Here is a 20,629-nt window from a genome sequence, read left to right on the forward strand (position 1 = left end):
GATGCAAAACCTTTAGCTCCAAACACCTCATGATTCTTGCTGTGTACACAGCTAAACGCCACATCCCAGTCCTCCTGTTTTCAGTTTGAAATAACTTCTGACAAACTCTGTTAACTAGTTAACGTATTGATTTTTATATTATATTGATTTGATTTTTTTTCCACTCCTTGAAGTGCCATCATTATCAAACAGATAACTGTTGAATTGACATTTGTGTTTTCTATTGTTCCCTTAAGCATGTTTATATACAGAGGCATAAGAAAGAATGCTCATTGCTTTCTATTTTCATAGTACTGCACCTTTCCCAATGCTTTAAGGTCTAGCTGTTCTGTTACATAATACACTTAGGCTGCTGGATACTGATGTTTTATGTATTTTCTGTGAGAGTGCACAGGATATTCCAGAAAGCTACAGTACAGCAGAGTCCCCATGGTCTTGTCTAAATATTTAATTATTTAGATAATACATTGTTGCTAACTTCCAACTAAATTAAATTCCAACATATCTACTGTTGTTAATGCATCATTGCCTTAAAATGTGTACATGCTGAAGATGAGTCAGAGCAGGAGAAATATTCAGGGGTCTAGAGAGGATTAACTTGAGAGGAAAGATCAAGTCCACTTATGTAAGATTATTGCATAACTCTTCAGAATATGTTCATATCCTTTTCTTTTTGTGTGTCTTTATGTGCTTTGACAGCAACAGAGTTTTCATTCCTCCATCCTTTCCAGTATGTTAGGATCAGAAATGAAACATTAAAGCAAACTAACTCTTAAATCATGTTTGTCATCATTAAGCATCAGAGTGAATATGATTTGTGGTGAACGTGGACAGAAAACTGTCTCTCAGAGGTTTATTTCAGTCTATCTGTATGCTTACAGATTTTTGAAAGTTGTCTTAAAAGCAACCAGAAAGACAAATAAATGTTTATCCTTGCCTTAGATTTTGGAGCCCGGATGATAATCCTAACAAGGAACTTCAACCAGCCTTAGCTAACAAAATTTATGTCTTATCTGAATATCCCTTTATTGTTAGCAAAGAGTTATGTTGAACCCTGATTTCAAGTAGATCAAATAAGTTTGCCAGAGGACTAGATTTGCTTCTACTTTCTGTTGGACAATCTTTGGAAAATTCACAGAGCAGGCTGACGAAGATAGAGACCAAGAGCCAATGAGCAAACAGAGATGTAGATGTGTAGATATTCAAGTTGCAAAAACTTAATAATTTTGCCCGCTGATGCCAACATCTGACTACAGGAGTATTTCCTTACTGTGCTGTATGAGACCAAAGACACCCAGAATCATTTGAAACATAAATACTACTACAATATACCTGTAACTGAAGTTTAGGAGCTAGCATAAAACTAGCCCAGATAAGTCCAAACCAGGTTCAACCTATGCATTGCAGTACAAAATTGTCACAACTCTGCTGAACTACAGAAAACAAGAGAAAATTGTAAATTTGTTAAAAACAAATCTTTTGGGGTTAAAAAAAGAAAAAAAAAGAAAAGAAAAAAAAAGAAAAAAAAAAAAAAGAATAAAAAGACAACAAACAAAAGACCAGAGCCTGTTATTTTATTCTGTAAAAGTTTCCAAATTTGGGTTAAAAAAAAAAAGTAACTCAGAATTCGGTTTTTAAGAGGTTATAAAGAACTGCCCACTAGAGACCACTGGAAAAAAAATTATAAATAAAGTGAAGTGAAGATAAGTAAATTAGGAGGCAAAAGAAAAGCAATCAGTAGAGGAAGTAATAATGACATGATCTTTTTGTAGACTGCAGATGAACAAAAATTGAGTGTATAACAGGACATGAAATTGGGGAACTGGAGAAATAATAATAGAGGAAAGTAAGAGATGACAAATCTTAATTTCTTCCTGCTGTTGTTATACTTACAGAATAGTGGCAATCACTGCTTTTCCTGTTTTAGTATTTAAACACAGAAATCTTAACTGCAAAACAAGTTCATAGGTCAAAGAATTTAAATGTCTCTTGAGAGGTGGCAGATGTAACCTCTTCTCACCAATTAACCTCACTCAATAGGAAATGCTGAATTCAACTTTCTGATTTTGAGGGAAAATCATGGTCACTGTATCTTAATTCATGTTAAGGATTTAGCAGAGGTCAATACATTCAACAGTTACTCATAATCAAATAGCATCTGCTCTATTTTAGTAAAGAGTTGTTTGGTATATTTTCCTTTAATAGGAAAACTTTTCGATATGGTAATGTATCACCCTCTTGAGGCCAGTTGTTGTTACAGCACCTATTTAATAGAAATCTAATTTGCTTCTCAAACGAACAAGATTTGTGTAACTCTACAGTCGGATTTGTTAGAAATTCAGAAATTAAATAATTGTAAACAATAATCTTTCCTCCTCATGAATATTCATTGTTAGGAGGATATTTTTACTTAAGTGTGGGCTCCAACTACTTTTGCTTTGAATTTTATTCCAATGAATTTAATGTTGAAACGTCATTCTGATTTAAAATAATAGCATGAGTATGTCTATTATTAAACTTTATAAAATATAACCTGCACCTCCACTCCTATTGTGGAAGTGTACTATTTCACTTAACAGATATTGCAAAATATATTTCAAAAATAAACTCTTCTCTGCAAATAATAAATGTCTTACTGAACATATATCTGCTATTTTTATTATCATTTAGAGAACTTTACTTACGTTATATAGATAAGCAGTGATTATTATGACTTCCTGATTTTCAGGCCAAGAATATTATGCCTTTCTGCCCTTCTCCATCACCTGCCAGCTAGCTTACTGAAAATGATACATAAAATATAATTAATTTATCTTTTAATACAAAGGCACTGAATCTTTGAAGTTGGTTTTGTGCCATTTGCTGAAAGTACTCAATTTGGTTAATGTCATTATTTTAACATGGTTTATTCTTCGTTTTGGAAAAGATAAATTGTTTGCAACTGCCCAGACAACCTTCAAACCTCTTTCAAATTGAAATCACATGATAGGCCCACTCTGCATTTAGGCTGCAGGAACAAGCATGTATATGCACATTACATGCAGTTTCAAAGGAATTAAGTGCTGGGGGAGTGAGGTCAATTTCCAAGAGCTATAGGATCAAACAGTAAGGAAATGCTAGGACTGGTGGGAGGAGGGAGGCACTCAGGCGGCGCCTGTGGAGTCCTGTGGTGCTGCCCAGCGCATGTGCAAGGTCACAGCTGACCCTCAGCAGGACGAACAGCTGAACATGGCTGTCCCACCCCCAGGCTCCATCTGACGCTTAAATACTCAGAGCATGCCAAGCAAGAAATGATGGCCATCCATAACTGCCTTTTTTTTCTGAGCAAAATAAAGCTGTCTGATATATTACAGAAGCCATTATATGGAAAAATTGCAAATGAAGGTTAGTTCATCTTTTGGATGAAGTTCAGCTTATAATCAAGAATACATACATTAGCTGTAAAACAATCTGAAAATAAGGTATGTTGCCAACACAACATTTAAAATAATTACATGAAGAGGCAACACAGTACTTCCAAGTACCCTTACATCACCCTAAGTTGCTTCAACATCAGTAGTTATATTGACAGCATTTTTAGAGAAAGTGTAGCAGGCAACTAGCTTCACAGAAAATGTAGATGCTGACCACATACTCTCACTAACCATGGAGTTTGGATCAAGGTTGCTGCACAACAAACATTTCATATTGCAAGAATAAGGAATATTCTGACCAGAACATTTTGCTTTAGATTTTTCTGTAGAATAAATACCAAATCTATTTAGGATCAACAGATCCTGAACTAACTTCTATATTTTCTGTTGTAGTATAGAGCTTACTAACAGTGGACAAAAGGAGAAATAATGTGAATGTGTGAATATATCCTAGCAATCAGCCCTTACCCTGTAACCAGGACATAGCAACTCATTTTGGTGTCTCTATACCCTCCTTAAACCATAATTCTGAGTTACCTTTTTTTTTTTTTTTTTTAAACCAAAATTTGGAAACCTTTACAGAATAATTATTTTTACCAGTTCCCTCTTAGCCAGATCACTCTGTCCTCTCCTGCACTGTGCCCAGGATCCCTCCAGAACCCAGATCTTGCTTTCAACTGCAACTGCAGAGCTGAAGTTTCCCTTTTGGGGAGTAGCTAATATGATCTGTCTTCTCTCAGGCACATTTGCTGCTTTTGTCCTTCCCTCTGTACACCTCTGGCTACAAATATCTGGAGACTGTGGTTACAACTTGCTCCCTGGTGTATCAGCTGAGTGAGTCCAAGTGACCTAAGAAAATTCACATCTCTTGGCTGTTCTTTACACAGGGCAAATCTTTGACTTAGGAGTATAATATAAAAAAGGCTGAGCTTGAGGTACTTGATGCCCTAATACATATGAGAAACTTAAACTTATCTTCTATTGGAACACATTTTGGGCACATATCTTTCTTTGTATAGAAAATAAATGACTCAGAGTTATTTTAAGAGTAGTGAAAGCTACTGGGAGACATGATCAGTAACAGGCATTGCTAATTGTGAAGGAATGTATGTTGAGAAACAGTATGTAGCATTGACCAGACCATTCAAGGACCGGATTTGGGTGATCGTTTAGAAGTTTGTGCATTGTTCAGGACTTACAGCGTCACTGTTGCTAACTGCACTACCTTTAATTCTTTTGTGTGTCAATTTCATTTCCATTAGCTTGTTTATTTTGTTTTGTTTAGCCATTCTTTCCTTGTTCTGTCTCCTTTTCAGGGATCTTGGTATCCTTTAACTCTTGTATTTGTCTTTTCTGCTGCCTATATTATTTACTCCATAGTTTCAAATTATTTTCCCAAGAACCTCTGCCCGTTCAAAATTTCATCAGAGGACAGATTAGGGATGCTGAATGAGGCAAGTGAAAGAATCATGCCAGTGCAGGCTCTGCCAGGCAAGGCTGCAAGCGCTGCTCTTGTGGCCACGAGTACAGCAAGCCCTGGCCGATCTGAATGAAATATTGCCTTGAAAATAGCCCAGTTCCCAGTTGTGATGCATGATAACTTAGGAGGTAGATAGGCATAAGAATTTCCATCTAAATTACAATCATCTAATATGTTTTGATTTGTGTGAAATTTTTCCATGCAAAGAAAGATATGCTAATTATTTGATTCCCAGGAGTGCTTTGAATTCCATACCACTTTTGAGATACAGCATTGATCTATATTTCTGCAGCATGAACTCTCTCCTCACTGAAAGCCTGAAGCCTTTCTGGTGTTATGGATGTTAATGTTGGGTCTCTGGTTGAAAGCCTGGTCACATCAGTGTGAGAGATCAGCAGACATTTTGTATGGTTGGCATTACTGCCTTCTGAGCAGATGGCATCTCTGAAGGTTTACAACCAATCCATATTGCTGTTAAGTTCACACCAGATGATTCCTTAAATGATGAATGTATCAGAGAGTTTTCCTGCTCTCCTCCCTTCTCTGCAATTGTCCTCTCTACTTTACAACACTTGCAAAGGCATGAAGACCTTTTCTATGCCACTGTATGGCATACAGGTGCATACATGTTCGCCCTCAAGGCTGCTTGGATCTTTGCTCCCCAGCAGTGTCCTTCCAGCCCACTGATTTTGGCTCTAGGCTGTGGGTGTTCACTGGCCAGAAGGCTGGGGAAGTGCTGTTAGTGGTGCTGGAGGCTTGTTTGCTATCTGTGAAAACACCATGCAGGAATAGGGCTTTGGAAGATTTTGGCATACTTTACTGTAACTATCTTTAGTTTTGCTCCAGAGCCTATCTGCTGATACTGTCAAGGTCTCTTTTTAGATCTTGTAAGTTTCAAATTGTATTGGACGGCTCATGGTGATTCTTTTAAATAGAAATTACATCTTCAACTTGACCAAAGGCAAGACAAGGCATAGAGTAAGGAAAGAATCACATTTATGGCACAATGGAAAGGTTTACATAATGTAGACAGACACATTCATGAAAGGTTCTTAAGACATACATTAGTGTAACCTGCTCTTTGACTTTATTTCTGCTCCTACACAACAATCCCATGGGGGCAGTGACATTACTGTTGCAGAATCAGGTTCCCTGTCTTCACATGTAGTTATTTTTAATGGACTGAAAAGTAAAACTGCACTGCTTGTTCCTCTGTATCCTGCCTTTTAAGCCATTTATATTTGTGATTCTCTTACCAAGAAGGCTTCGGGAACACAAGAGCTTCTTAAAAGCTTTTATTGCCATTCCTGCTCTAGTCAGACTACAGTATAACTTAGGAATGCTAGTAAAGTCTGCAGGTTTAGTAGAAGACTAAAAAAAAAAGTCTGCAAGAAGTAAGGTCCCAAGTACCTTTTCACTGACTTTTAGGGGCAAAATTAGAACTGAGTTAATTTGCAGTGTTTTTCTAAGCTTCTAAGAACTGTACTTTGTCACACAAGAAGTGCTCTTGACTCTCCAGAACATCTCCCTGAAAAGGTGAATTATGTCTGACTGACTGTGCTTGATACAACTCCACATTTTTACATACTAATCCTTGTTTTGCTGCATTAGGATATATAATGTGAATTTTAACTAAGAAAACATCATGAGCCAGTAAACATCCTGTGCTGCTTTTCTTCATTCTGTAACTGTATAAGTTGTGACCAATAAGCTGGATGCCGATCAGAAAAAGTACATTCAGTAGTCACTTCTATGTTTATATGTAGTCACTTCTAATTTTATATGTGATTGTTGGATACAAAACTAAGAGCTGGCACTTGTGAAAGATTTGTTTAGCATCATATTTGGCCTTAAAACTGTCTAACTAAACAGTATATAGTAGAAGACTAAGATATATCTCTACAGAAATGTCCAGTATGAAAAGTCTTTTATCTTTCTCTTTCCCTGTTTTGAGTGAATTTTTAAATTCCATATTTTCATAGGCTGAGGTTATCGTGTAAGTTAGTAACTTCTTAGCTGAAAGCTGCTAGTTTCTAGACTGTTTGTAAATGAATGTATTCCTAACTGCACATTAAATATTAGCATCCTCCTGATGTGCTTGGTCAGTTCTGTATTTCAGCAGTCATTATCTGCCACAGAATCTTGACAATGTAACACAAAGAATATCTCCCATTGTGGCATTTTTGTTCCTTGGGAATCCCTAACATCTGTACTACTAATGGTTTTATTGTTGTCTCTGAGTCCAACTCCAATTAAATTGTCCATGGCAGTTTGTTGCAGCCTCATCCTCTTGAGTACCTGGATTTCTTTGAGTTACCTTTGCCTATGAAGAAAGTGTACTTTTATCCTTTTGAAAATAAAACCCATGAGCAGGAATGAGTTCCTCCTGAGACTAATATGTAAGTCCTTTTGTGGTCAGACAAAGGGTTTCTTAATGTATTCTGTGATAGAAGAGCCCTTAGAGCCAGCCCATCCTTGCACACAGACCCCTCTCGTGAGCTCAGATTTTTTGTAAATTGGGAACAAACTTTACAACACTGTCTGCTTGCAACAAAATTGGACATTCATTTTTAAGCAACAGCCTCATAACCAATTCTTCTAAGAAGAGAATTCCCTTTGTGTAATAAAAGGGAAGGTGGAGAGAAAAATGGTCTGGGTTAGTGATTTAAAAAGCAGTGTTGTCTGGTGCTTCGATACTGAGGTTTGTGTAGACACTGTAGAGTCACACTTAACTGCCATAATAGATTGCTTAGTATGTTTGCACTTAATAGTTCGCTGCTTCTGTTTTATTTTGATTTTAATCTTAGTTCAACTTATTAGAAGGGTTTTGTGTTTCAAAAATGCAACGACCAGAAGTATGCCTTCATACAATAAGCCAGCATGTGTGTTAAATGAAAATGTTAGCCTAATAAACTGAGCACCATTATCCCTCTACAGCTTAAAATTACAAGTCAAAAGGTATTGAATTAATGTTTCTACCTGTGCTATATAGAGGCACAAAACATCTGGGAAATTTTATCCATAAAAAGTGAAAGCAAAATTTGACATAGAAGGAAGGCATACATAAAGCATTCTACAGTGGTGTTAACTGGTCGCAGCTGCATCCTCTGTATTTTGTATCATAATTTTGACAGTGTTCATGCCAGTGCTTACTTTATTGCATATATCCAGATTCCTCATCTAAAGCAATCTTGTATAAAAAATGAAAACATTCATTGTTTTCATATTCTTTTGAAATTTTTTTTTTTGGGGGGGGGGTGAGGGGGGGGGGGTGTTAACCATAACTGTACTGTCTCTTAGACCACAGATTAAAATTACAGAACTGCACTTTATTCCGTTTCCATTCTAAATGTGGTCTAGTAAAAGTTGCATTTGTAAAATGATAGTTCCAGCTGAGATGGGAACTTCCTCCCTTCCCATTTCATTCAATTAATGAAAGCTAACTTCAAAGTCTAAATGAGATCATTTGAAGTGCTAAAATTACTGAACACCAGAACTGTTTACTTTCCTATTTTCCATAAATAAATAAATAAAATAGAGAGATTGTAATGTAAAAAGTGAAGTTTAGCCTCTGAAAAGAAGCTAGGAAACTTTAAAAGTTGTAGTGAAGTGTTCTCTGAGTTGAGAGACATTTTGTGCCAAATTTTAAGTAACTCACTTGATAGTCCTGCATACATGTATTTTTTTCACAGCAGTGACAGTATAAGCCTTTCTGGGAAGTCTCAATTGTGTTCTGGTCAGAAAATTACAATCCAGTGAGAATATGTCCAAGCAACACCCCTGAGCTAAGAACATGCAGGAATATCATCAGTGACTGGAGTGTTTTTACAGTTTCATAAGCAAGCATGTTAGCACTAATTCTGCAGTTGTTATCAGAAGTCAGTCTTCAGCAGAGATGGAGTGAGCATCTGAAGCTCAATGGGAATATGAAGTAGGAAACTGGAGAGTGGAGTGGAAACTGGAGAGGAAAGGGAGTGAGAAACTCATGGGCTGAGCCAAGAGGGGCAGGGGCAGCAGTGGGGTGTAGGTAGTAAATAGCAAGTTGTGCTGAACAGTTGTGATCAGGGAGAAATATGCAAACAGGATCCAGGTAAAGAAAGAGTCAGTCACAAACTACTCGGAATGCCAAAGATGACCAATTTCTGTGATAATTTTAAGTATTTAATGTTTTCTGACACACATTTGGGATGAATGGAATGCACACAGTCCCATTAAGTGTAATGAATTGTACGTGAGAATTGTTCATTTTAACCACCCCTAAAGGCCTTGCTGCCATGCTCTATTGTGTCTTGTGCTGGCAGCACACCACCACAGCTGCTCTTCTGCATGCCACAACATGAAGCCTAATCCAAGGTGCTCTAGCCAGTTCAATGAGCTATAGGGAGCTCTGCAGCCCTGTGCAGCAAATGGGGGACTCTGCCTTTGTATGCACTTATCTTTAATATAGCCAGGATGGAAGCCACACTTTGAGGTGCATCCTTCCTTGGCCCAGTATACATGCATGCCTTTGGCCTCTGACCTGACCCATCCCTGTAGTTTTGTGTGACTCAACAAGTTAATTCTAATGTTTTACGATTCAAAATTTGAGAGGTCTGGTCATTCATGAGGGAGTCTTGCAGTCATTACTTAAATCCCTCCAATTATTTTAAAGTTCTCTGGTTAATTAACTCATTGATTTTGTAGAAGAAATTAATAAAGTGTATTTTCATTGTATAAGGCCACCAGCACTGAAGCAGACACACTGTGTTATGGTTATTTTTTTCACAGTACTTACAATTGTCTTTCTTCTTCATTCTTATCCATACAGAGCAAATAAAATTAGACCACAAGAAAAACCAAACAAACATTTGTACAAGTGAAATTTCAGATTAAGCCATATTGTTTGCTGTAGCATTGTTCATGGGTGTGTGATTAGAACTTTTTTCCTGTCCTTAGGAAAATCTGTAGAGCTGTCATAAAACAAAATGAAAAGCTGCATGATTTAATGGTGAATGTTTAAAAAAATTCTGCATGGGGAATGGTAAGAGCTTTATCATTATTTGCGAACTTTGCAACAGAAGTTGCTACAAATCATCCAGAATACAATATTTGTTTCTCTCCTAAACAGCACAGAGGAAGGGCATTATGCTGTGTCATGTAGGGACTTTTTTTTTTTTTTTTTTTAAATAATGTCTAGTTTGCTAGCATAGTTACAAGACTATTACATTTGCAAAAATGAACCAGCTGGTCAAAAGGCAAAGACTGGATTTATTATACTGGTGCTCCATTTTTCTGTTCTGTTCCACGCTTTTCTCCCTGAGGAATTTTGTGCAGTAATTTTTAGCTTCATTGGGCTGACTATGAGTTTTTTTTTTTACTTCCAAAAACTCATTTAATTTTTCCTTACCAAAATATGGATTGGATAAATTTTACTGTATTTTCATTATAAGCATAAGAGTGTTCAGATGAAACCCTTAACAAATATAAATCAGCAAAGCTACACTGAAGTTTGTAATGATTGAAACTCTTTCCTACCTTAAGATTGATGAAGATAAAAATAGAGAAAGAAAAACATAATCTAAAACAGAAAATACAGAAAGAGTAAGAAAATATATCAGTTACAATTTGTCATCCTATGAATTTCTCTCACTGAGTGCTCCTCGATATGAATTCAGGATTGCATATTAAGTCTCATCCTTTATTTTAATATAATTTATGCTGTAGCGTTTACTTATGTTTTATGCTCTGTCAGAGTATTGGAAAACAGTTTTCTCCATATTAATTTTTAGAACTTACTTTGTCTGAATCTTTTGTTGAAAGCATGTACATTCTGGGAAAGATCCTAAATAATGAGAAAAGCAAATATTGTCATGCAGTTTGTGTCACAGAGAACATGTATATTTTTGATCATTCCAGCTAAACAGGCTGCTAGGAACTCAATGTGATCAATTTTTAGAGGAGCAGCATCCCTTCAGTACGGTTTCAGTTATGTTTTGGTCTCTGCTTCTGTTTCATGTGCTCTGAGGAGAGCAGGGACATGGCTTTGTATCTCTGTTAGGGTTTCTTGGGGACCATCAGCACCACCAGCACTCTTTCCGTCGGTACTGGGAGCCTGAGTCTCCGTTTGGGCTGGCTGGGAAGGCTCTGCCGGCAGAGGCAGAACCATGTGTGTTTGTCATGGACTGTGAGCAGCAGTGAGGTCTGGTCTGTCCCTCTGAGCCTGCAGCTAACTGTCCCTGGGCAGGCAGGCAGAGGGGAGCAGGGAGCGCTCAGCAGGAGGGAGCTGCTGTCCGGCTCTCGGCTCCAGAGCTGCTGCAGCCAGTTATATGTGCGTAGGTTTCAATTTTCAGACTGGTGCTGCTTTCCAGGCGGGGTTAAGTTATAAAGCTGGGGGTCAGGTGATAAAGCTGGCTCCTGTGTTGGTATCAGGCTATGAAAATAAAGGAAATGAAATTGTAGGCAACAAAACAACAGCAAAAAACATCGGAGCGTTGTTTGGTCAGTAAGCCGTGACAAATGAAGCAAGAGCTGCACTGTTCAAATTTAATCTTACATATAAGCTGAAGTAAAAGCAGTTGTGTATTTTGCGCGTCTTTTATTGGCACCGTGCCTACAACGAGCCGTGCCGCCGCTCCCTCAATCCCGTGCCCGCCTCTCTCAGCCGGCCGATGCAGCGGTGCCGGTAGATGGCGCTGCGGGCCCAGGCACGGCGCACTGGCAGGGGAGAGGCGCTCCCTCCTCCGGTGGCTCCGCGCGGCGGGGCACGGTCTTTTCATCCCTTCTTCCCTTCCTTCCCCTTCAATTTTTTCGGTCTCTACTGCTGTGTTCTTCTGAATGTTTTCAACAACATTTTATTACCGTCATTTGGAAAATAAATTACGACAGACGCTGCCTGGCAGGAGAGATTTCCTTGAGACGGAGGGAATGGGTCTGGTGCTGCCGAGCTGTCCTGCTGCCCAGCCTGTGCCTGGCCACTGTCTCAGGGTGCCCAGAGAAAGAACACATATCAGTGTGGTTTTGTAAGAGGCTGGTGCTTGTGTTTATGAGCACGGTTAGTAGTCTGTGCTGCTGGTGCGTGAGCACTTCCAAATATGAGTGTAAATTAACAGACTGTAAAACACGCATGTGTTTTGTGCAAGGATAGAAGTAACTCTGTTGCTGCTGGCTGCATTTTGTTCTTGTGCAGGCCTGAAAGGTTTCTGAGCACTCTTTTGAAGGCATGCAGACATCGTGTACTGTGGGTAGACGTTATGCATGTTGTTTTTGTAAAGTACAAGACACACATACAAGAGAGAGCCTTTCTTCATTTTTTTCTGTTTACCATATCACCTTGTCTCTCAAGGACAGCACATTGCTAAAATGCAGGCAGAGATTTATTGGAGGGCCTAGAAGGACTTTAGTCCTCCTGCTCTTCTCCCTGTCAGCTCCCATTTCCCATTCCTCTGCCAGCGTGGCATCTCTTATTCTCTGCTATGAGCTGGAAAAAAGCAAGTGTATTGCTTGCTATTTTGTGTAAGGAGTCAGGGAAACATCTTGCTCCATATTGTCCCCCACTTTTGTCCCATTCCTTGGAGTAACATATTCCTTTTGTCATGACCTAGGTATGGGAGGAAATGCAGCTAACTTCATTTCAGTCTCCAGAGCAGACACACACACACAATGTCCTGATAAACAGCCTGTAATGAAACCTGTAGAATATCAGTTTTCTTCTTTGCAGTGCTTTGGGATGTGGCTGGTTCCATGAAAAGAGGTGACAAAAGACTAATTACCACTCTGGGAACTCATAGTGGCTCACTGAAAATATGATAATTAAGATGAGGCCTTCAGAGTGCCCAGTATGTGCCGTGCTGCTGTGACTCCAGTGTGCACTGGAGCATCCTGCTAGAGATCAGGCACTTGAGCCTTAAGGCAGGAACTAACTACTGGACGCTACTTTGCACAGAGTTGGGCCAGACTGACTATACTACCATGCATCATATTCACTGTTTGGTCTCCAGAAATGATCAGCAAGTGATGAATGTCAGTGGACGCCATTTTTCCACGTGGAGAAATTCATTGACACACCTTTGCTTCATACACACTTCAATGTCAGATGCCAGTTTATTGGATTGCTCCTCTGCTGCCATCTGGCACCAGCAACAAAATGTAACGGTATATTGGTGATAAGGTTTAACCTCTACTGTCACACCACCAATGTCCACCCCTGATGTCATGGCCCAAAAAAATAAAATAGTTGATGTTACTTTCAGAGCAGCCATTGTAACACAGCTGTGCCCCCAAAGTCCAACTCCTGTTTCCACGTCAGTTTGAATTCCAATTTCATGTGCAACTTTGGGGAAATGGGATTTGGATTCCTGAGAGACTTACCAGTCTTTAAAAGTTTTGTCCTCAGCTTGTTTTCAGTTATCTGAATGGATTAGTAATTACTAGAAATCATTCCATAAATAAAGTGATAAGAGTGTGATACTGAGTGTGTATACTAAGCTGTTATCCTACTGGAGCTTATAATTCACATTGGACTGTGGAATTGTCAGTAGTTTATAATACAACCAGTTTTAGACCTAACTTCATCTTGTCTTAGGTTGTTTGTAATAGATGGTCATTTCTCTTCACAGTTAATTTTCAGGCTGCCTATAAATGTTATGGTCAGTTTATTTTACACACTTGCTTTGCAGTGAATAAGAATTCAGTAAAATTATTTGTACTCAGTATGTACCTATAGTATTATCCAATCATGTAAATTCAGGGGCACTGTTTTTAATCAGACAATATAATTGGTACTAATTTTGCAATAAATGTGCTCCTGAAGAAGCAGAAGTTCCTTCTCAGTATTACCATCTGTGTGGTTCATATGCAATCAACGATATTTATATTAAATGATATATATTCTGCCTCACCTACTGCTTAATTTCTTCTCTCTGCGTCTCATCCAAGGGATCAAAACAGAAATCACAAGACATACATTCTGACAAGTAGTTTCTTTCCTCAGTCTGCCAAGGTATAACTTGTTAATGCAGCTTTATTCAGCACTTTTTCATCCAGAAGTGCTCCTGCTACACCCAGTCTCCTCAGTACAAGGTCTTCAGCTCAATTGCCATTGTAATCTCAATGCAGCTTTATGTATACCCCCTTCATGTGTTCTAAAACCTTCATTTTATTTTCATTTTCCCACAGTCATACAGATTTTGTTCTGTCCTAAAATGTCTCCTTAGATTATACCCCCAAAAATGTTTTGCACCTCATTTATTTAGAAATCTACTTGCTAATTGTATTTTTTTCCTTGTATGCTTGCAAAAGATAAATGTTTCCTGTACAGTACATTTTCAGTTTAAAAAAAAAGAAGCATACGTTTTTCAGATTGTCATTTTACTAACAAATTTGCTTCTCTTGTTCTTTCTTTTTTCTTATCTGTTAAGGGGTTTGTAAGCAAGCTGGATGAATTAATTCACTGGTTAAATGAAGCCATGGAAACAACAGAGAATTGGACTCCTCCTAAAGCAGAGACAGACAGTCTTAAACTGTACCTGGAGACACACTTGGTAGGACAAGATTATACTATGATTGTTATCAGTAATTGAAGTGTTCTGTGGTGCTTTTTATTTGATTATTATTTTTTAATTACTAGTGTGCATCTATATTTCGATGTAAGATCTGCAGCATTGCAATTTGTTTTAATGAATATACCAACAAATTACCTCTATATTTGAAATAAGTCCTGATTGCTTTTTAAAAATTAAATTAAAATCCAAAATTACATTACAATTCAGAAATTATCTCCAAAATTGAATGAAAATTGTGATAGCCAAAGAAAAAAAGAATACTGTTCTTTCTGCTGATTATTCTAGGATTTTTATAATGTTGTAATATTAAGAAAGCTTCCTTAATAGTAAGGAACTCATTCTCCCTTCTACAGTTTAACATAGCACAAAGTCATTTAAATAAAATGTTTGAAATAATTATTTCAATCACTTTACTTGATATGCATTTCTGTCAAGTAATTAATACAACTGTCACTAACCTTGTTCTTGTGCAAAGAGCTAAAACATTGGGTGGAAGTAGGAAACACTTGGATGAATAATCTTCTGAATATATTACAGGCTAGAATCATAGATTGAGAAATATCTGAAAAACCTCATGAGGCTTTCACTGAATTCTGCCAAGAGCTGCTTCTGGCTAAGACAAGTGAAAAAAAGACCTGAATTAAACCAAATATTCATTCCTCAAAACCAAAATTGTATGCTGTAGCTAAAGAGTACAGATCGATGTAATCTTTTCAATGGGTAGGTATCTCGATAAGCAAACCACTGTGGCAAAAAGGAAAAATAAAAGAAGGCTAAATTAAGAAATTCCCTCTCCCTCTGCCTCAATCTTAGGTACTTGCCAGTGTAAATTGAATAAAACCTATTCATCAGAATTATTCTTAGCTGATGCGTTAGACACCGTAGCTGGATAGAACAGTGCATTAGATGAACCTACATCAAAACATCAACACCCAAAGCTCAGATTCATTTCCATTCTGTGATAATCTGATGGCAAAAATTACTTGACAGTCCCAGGAAGTAATTTGATGCATTACAGGAAGAAATGTCATCTTAATTCCTACTGTTATACTAGAATGATCATTATAAAATTAGTCGCTTTACAACATACAAAATTAGTAACTAATGGAAAAGTGTTTTCAGAATTTCGGCTGTAGAGCAAACTATTTTATGTCTTTTGTTCTTAAGCATTATTGTATAGTGCCTACAAGCAGCAACTAGATATAGTGTGATATAGATATCAGTTTGTAGTCTATAAAATGTAGTATGAAGAGTTTTGCCTTGCACAGCAGGATTTTTATTTTATTTTATTTTATTTTTTTGGCAAAGAGTTTGGATTTTTGTCTTGTACTAAAAACATTTGCTCCCATGTGTTAATGTGGGAGCATTATGTTTGCAGGTGCTCTGAAGATGATGAAACCTCAGAAAAGCCATTAGTGATTTCAGTTTGTTTTTCCCCTTACAACATGAAACTTGTGGAGACATGAGTTTTTATGAGTAGAATTGTAGTTTTCATTTCTGATTGAATAACAAAAGACAGACCTATGCTGTCCTAGGAACAGGACAATCACCAGGCTGCATGTCAGTCCCTGTCAGATTCTTTTTTCTACTTCTTCCATGTGGAGAAGCACAGTAGCTCTTTGCAGGCAAATTACTTTCAGCTTTGCTTTTTGGTTCTTTGGGAGGTAAGGTCAAAGCTATCTAATGGATTGGAATGTGGACTAATAGCTACAAGCTCATTGCTAGGGGCAGTCAGAACAAATGAGTGTGTGGGCACCTGTACAGCTCTATTTTCCCCTGTAAGTTCTTAGGCTCCCAGTTGTACTTCGTATTACATCTGCTGATAACTATTTTAATTTGGGGGTAAAAGAAATCTTTTTTGTTGTTATATTGTAGGAATGTACATGAAATGTTGTATGCTTGAAGATGACTATTTAATCAAACAAGGTGGATATTTGGGGTGTTCTGCTCTTTATTTATGTGAAGTGAAATGTCTAAAGAACATTTCACTTTTAGTTCGATGGTATTATAATTTTTTTCATGGCATATAGTGTCAGCGAAAAACCATTGCACAATTTGAAAAACAGTAATTACGCCTTTTCCTTTTGAATTTCAGGAACATATGCTATCATATTCATTTTTATACAGCAGAATTGAATTATTAAAATACAGAACATTTTTATAACGGGAAGATAGTTATTTGTATTAATTAGATTGTCAGCTTTTCAGTGGCAGTTGCCTGACAGAAATCCTAATCTGTGTTTAAAAAGAAGTGTATGAACTTCAAATCACATTGAGCTGAAAGTTAAAAGTTTCCTTGATTGATCATTGTAAGACAATACTGATCAAGGCCTTTTTGCTCATTTTTTTCTTTTGCCATTCAGGTTATATAGGTAGTCCCACTAACCTGAGATATGTTGAAGTAAAAGGAGCTTAACACTTTTAAATTTAGGTTTCAGGCTCATGAACTCCAGTAGCAAACTAAACTGAAATGAAAGAAAATGTATTGGTTCTTTTCTGCAAACTTCATCTGCACTATCAAACCTCATAACTATTATTCCTCACTAATGCAAATTTTCTGGTTGTAGAAGGAGTGAAAACCTAGTAGATTAGTATTTTTATTTTTATTAGTAGAGATAGGGCCTTAGCCCTTGGCACAAATTATCAATTTCACCACCTGTGATATTGTTTTGTTGGAAGTATGTTTGTTGCAATAACAGAATTAGTGCCATAAAGAGAGAATATTTTGCATTCATGAATTAAATCTCTGCTGTCAAATTCTAAGAAAAATAAATGTGGGAACAGGAAAGCAGTAAAATGTACTCATTCCTTTTCTTACTACTTGCTGAGAAAAGTCTTACAGAGGAAACAAGTACAAGGTTGTGAGCATCCCACAAATTTTCTAACATGTACAGTTCTTAAATGTCATGTTAGGGCCCCAGTGCACGTAGTTGGTAATGGATTCAATCTTCAGTTTATTCCTCACTTTTTGTCTTGTTTTTCTACATCTTTGGCACTTTGAGAAACGGTGTGATGCAGACACTTCAAGACAGCATCATTATCAAAACCAAAAAAACCCTCAAACCCTACAACATTTCTTAGAATCTTTGCACGAGGTCGTGCTCACACAAGGAGTGAAATCTCTTGAAGATGTTGGCCATGTGAATTTCTGTTACAAGAGTCCCTTAACAAAATTTTCAGCTTAAACTGTTACACTTCCCCAAACTATTGTTCTAGGTAATTCTTACATCTGAGCTGGCAAGATTGTTTACCCCAGATGTTAATCAGTGCTTTTAAGCATGTATGTAGTATCTACATATTGGCCAGCATCTGTCTAGAGATGCACGCATGAGTCTGTGGGACTGTCTGAAGGTCCCACAGTGAGAGCTCCTAAAGCAATTAGCATCACTTCTGTGAAGGTGATAAGGCACTCAAACAGTTGCCTCTTCTTAGGTTGGTCTGTTGTCCCTAGTCAGCCCGTTATTTCATCTATGCAGAGATGGAATGGAATGGAACTATGGAATTAATGCCTGAATACACTCAGTCATTGTTTTTGCACACAGACATAGTTCTTATTCTTATTGCCAAATACATGACAATTATTAATTGTAGGACACACTGGATTTTCATTCTTATATCACAGTTACAACTTAAGTCTCACAGAATATCCCATGATGAATAACCATGAGGTTTGATGATTATAAATTTTCCTTCAGATTGAAAGGTAGTCTACAGCTAGGATAAGATGTCCCAAAACAGGCAATCTTCTACTTGGTGGATAGTTTCCATTGCAAATTTTAAAGCCTATCTCCCTGATTTTCAACAGGCATTCCTTTACACTTAGTTTTACGCAACATTAAACATGAAGCTGTCAATGAAAATATGCTTTCACAGACTCCTGAAATAGTGACTAAAATTAATATTTCAGTTTTATGAGTCTTCACCATGAAGTAACGTCAATGAAAATGGTGACATGGAAATCAGTTCTCATCAAAACTAGTATTCTGAAGACAGCTCATGAGAAAAAAACATCTATCTAGATGGGTACTGCTGTACTTTTGAAACCAGATAGACTTTCCTAGTGGCTCAACAAATAATTCATAATGTTGCTCTTGAATATTTTAGTTTGCTAAACTGACTATTTACTTCTCTTTATACGTCATTAATACAGCTACGTTGTTTTAGCACAGTAAAGAAGTAAGATAGCAGATAAGGAAATCTGAGGAACCACTGAGGAAAAGGTTTAAATCTAAGGCACTGTAAAATAGGTATGTTCATTGAGACCTGGGATTTTTAAATCTAAATTCTTAAGTTTCCTGTTTGTTTTTAGTGTACTCCGTTTTCTTGTTTTGCTCTTGATAGCTTCCAAACTGTGCAACATTTGTTTGCTTTTATGTGTATTTTGCCCAAAGCCATTTCTGTATTGTCATACTTAGAACTAGATAATATTTCTTTAAAGAAATACCACAAATGAAGTTTATTTACTCAAACTTTTAAATCTTTCTTGCATTATTAATAGATGTGTGCAAGCAATTTTTTTTTTTCTTTTTAATATATTTCAGTGGAGTTAAAATTAGCTAGAAATTTGGAACCAGTAGTCAGTCATTTTTATCCTAAAACTTTTATTCTTCAGAAATTCTGTAAATTAAAGTTCTGAAACATTGAGTACAGGCAACATTTTATACGTATATAAATGATTGGATGTATAAAATGATACATTTTTGGTTCTTGAAAATAATCTAAGGTATGGTAGGTGTTCCCTTGATGATGTACTTACAATTGTTTGTTGCCTCTTGCTGTTTTGAGTAGAACTGTATCTCCCTACATTTAAATTTGCAGTTTGCAACAGAGCAGACGTTTCACTTTACTCTCACTGCAGCTGTGGAAATATGCTGTCCTTAAAAAAGATAGGAACTAGTGGATTCCTCTTCCTTTAAGGCAGCACAAAGTGGTTTGCAACTCTTTAAAGAATGGGAGATAATGACCTCCTTAAAAATAATTCATTGTTTGTCCCAAGATTTTTGTTTGCTTTAGGCAGGAGTATATGTTCTTTTTAATTGAAACTTAAAAATATCATTGAATCATAGAATGGTTTGGGTTGGAAGAGACCTTTAAGATTCATTTAATCACGCAGAAAGTATCACTAGTATTGCAAGAGAAATTATAACTTGATTCACTCCAGCACTTTTCTTCTGGATAGCATGTTTGTCATCTCCGTTCTTTAAAAAATGAAGTTCTTTTTAAAGTGTGAGGGTTTTGAGAGTGTTGTTATCTAAAGGAAAACAGAATGAAAGTTTTCCTGTATCCAATAGAAATATTTATGGCTACATCATGTCTCATCACTTTCTTAGCTGTAAACAGCAGACACTTTCATGTAGAAAATAGGTCGAATTTTTGCCTTTAAGAAATTGTTTTGGTAACATAAAGAAGCTTCTGTGGTTTTTCATGATAACTGATCATCTTATTGCAAGAAGTCTGCTATGTCTGAAGAAAAATCATTCTTATCTCCCTGGAAAATGTTATTTCCTGAAAAACATCAGTTTAGAGAAGTATTAAATACCTGTTCTTGCTCAAAGTGATGTTAAATACACATGCCTTGGGCTAATCTACTGGCTGTCTTTGTGGTGGCAATAATAACGGTGGTTTTATTAAAGATATTAAAGCCTCTGAAATGACTAAATTACGTACTGTGTTTTTCCTCTATGAACATTTCTGATGCCCATAGCAGCCAATTTAGATTTTTTCCTCAAAATATGCAATAGCATCTGCAGGATTATTATGATAAAGAGTTGGAGCACTGTGACCGGACAGATCTCTTGCTTCTTTAAGGACTTAGCTTTAACTCTGTTTGTCCTATTGTTAGTTTCAGTTTCTGACTGTCATGCTGTTACCACAAAAGATCTTCTGTGCATGCATTGGCTTCTGAATGCATGTTATTTTATATAGGAACCTGTCTGCAGAATGTATCAATCAGAAGTAAAAACTAAAATGAGCAGTTTCAAAATAACACATGAAAATAAAAGGACTTAATTTGAAGCTCAGAAATGAACCTTAAAGAGAATGCACGTATATTTTCAGTTGTATTATTTAGCTTACAAATTCTGGGAACAAAATAACATTCGTGTAAGCTTTTCTGTTTCCTCAGTGAAAATGAGAACATCAGAGCTAAATGTTGCTGTCATTTAATGCATTCAGCTGTACCTGCACTACAGTCTAGA

General features: G+C 36.9%; 1 protein-coding gene across 3 annotated transcripts in view; it reads left to right on the forward strand.

Moving 5' to 3' along the window:
• Window positions 1-20,629, forward strand: part of AKAP6 (A-kinase anchoring protein 6) — a 276,451-nt gene that overhangs the window by 100,223 nt on the left and 155,599 nt on the right. For all 3 annotated transcript variants that reach the window (XM_048949915.1, XM_048949916.1, XM_048949917.1), the window contains one exon: window positions 14,289-14,411. In XM_048949915.1, the coding sequence (XP_048805872.1) occupies window positions 14,289-14,411 (123 nt within the window). The remainder of the gene's footprint in view (window positions 1-14,288; window positions 14,412-20,629) is intronic.

The sequence above is a fragment of the Lagopus muta genome, chromosome 6 (assembly GCF_023343835.1).
Source record: "Lagopus muta isolate bLagMut1 chromosome 6, bLagMut1 primary, whole genome shotgun sequence".
Classification (NCBI taxonomy): domain Eukaryota; kingdom Metazoa; phylum Chordata; class Aves; order Galliformes; family Phasianidae; genus Lagopus; species Lagopus muta.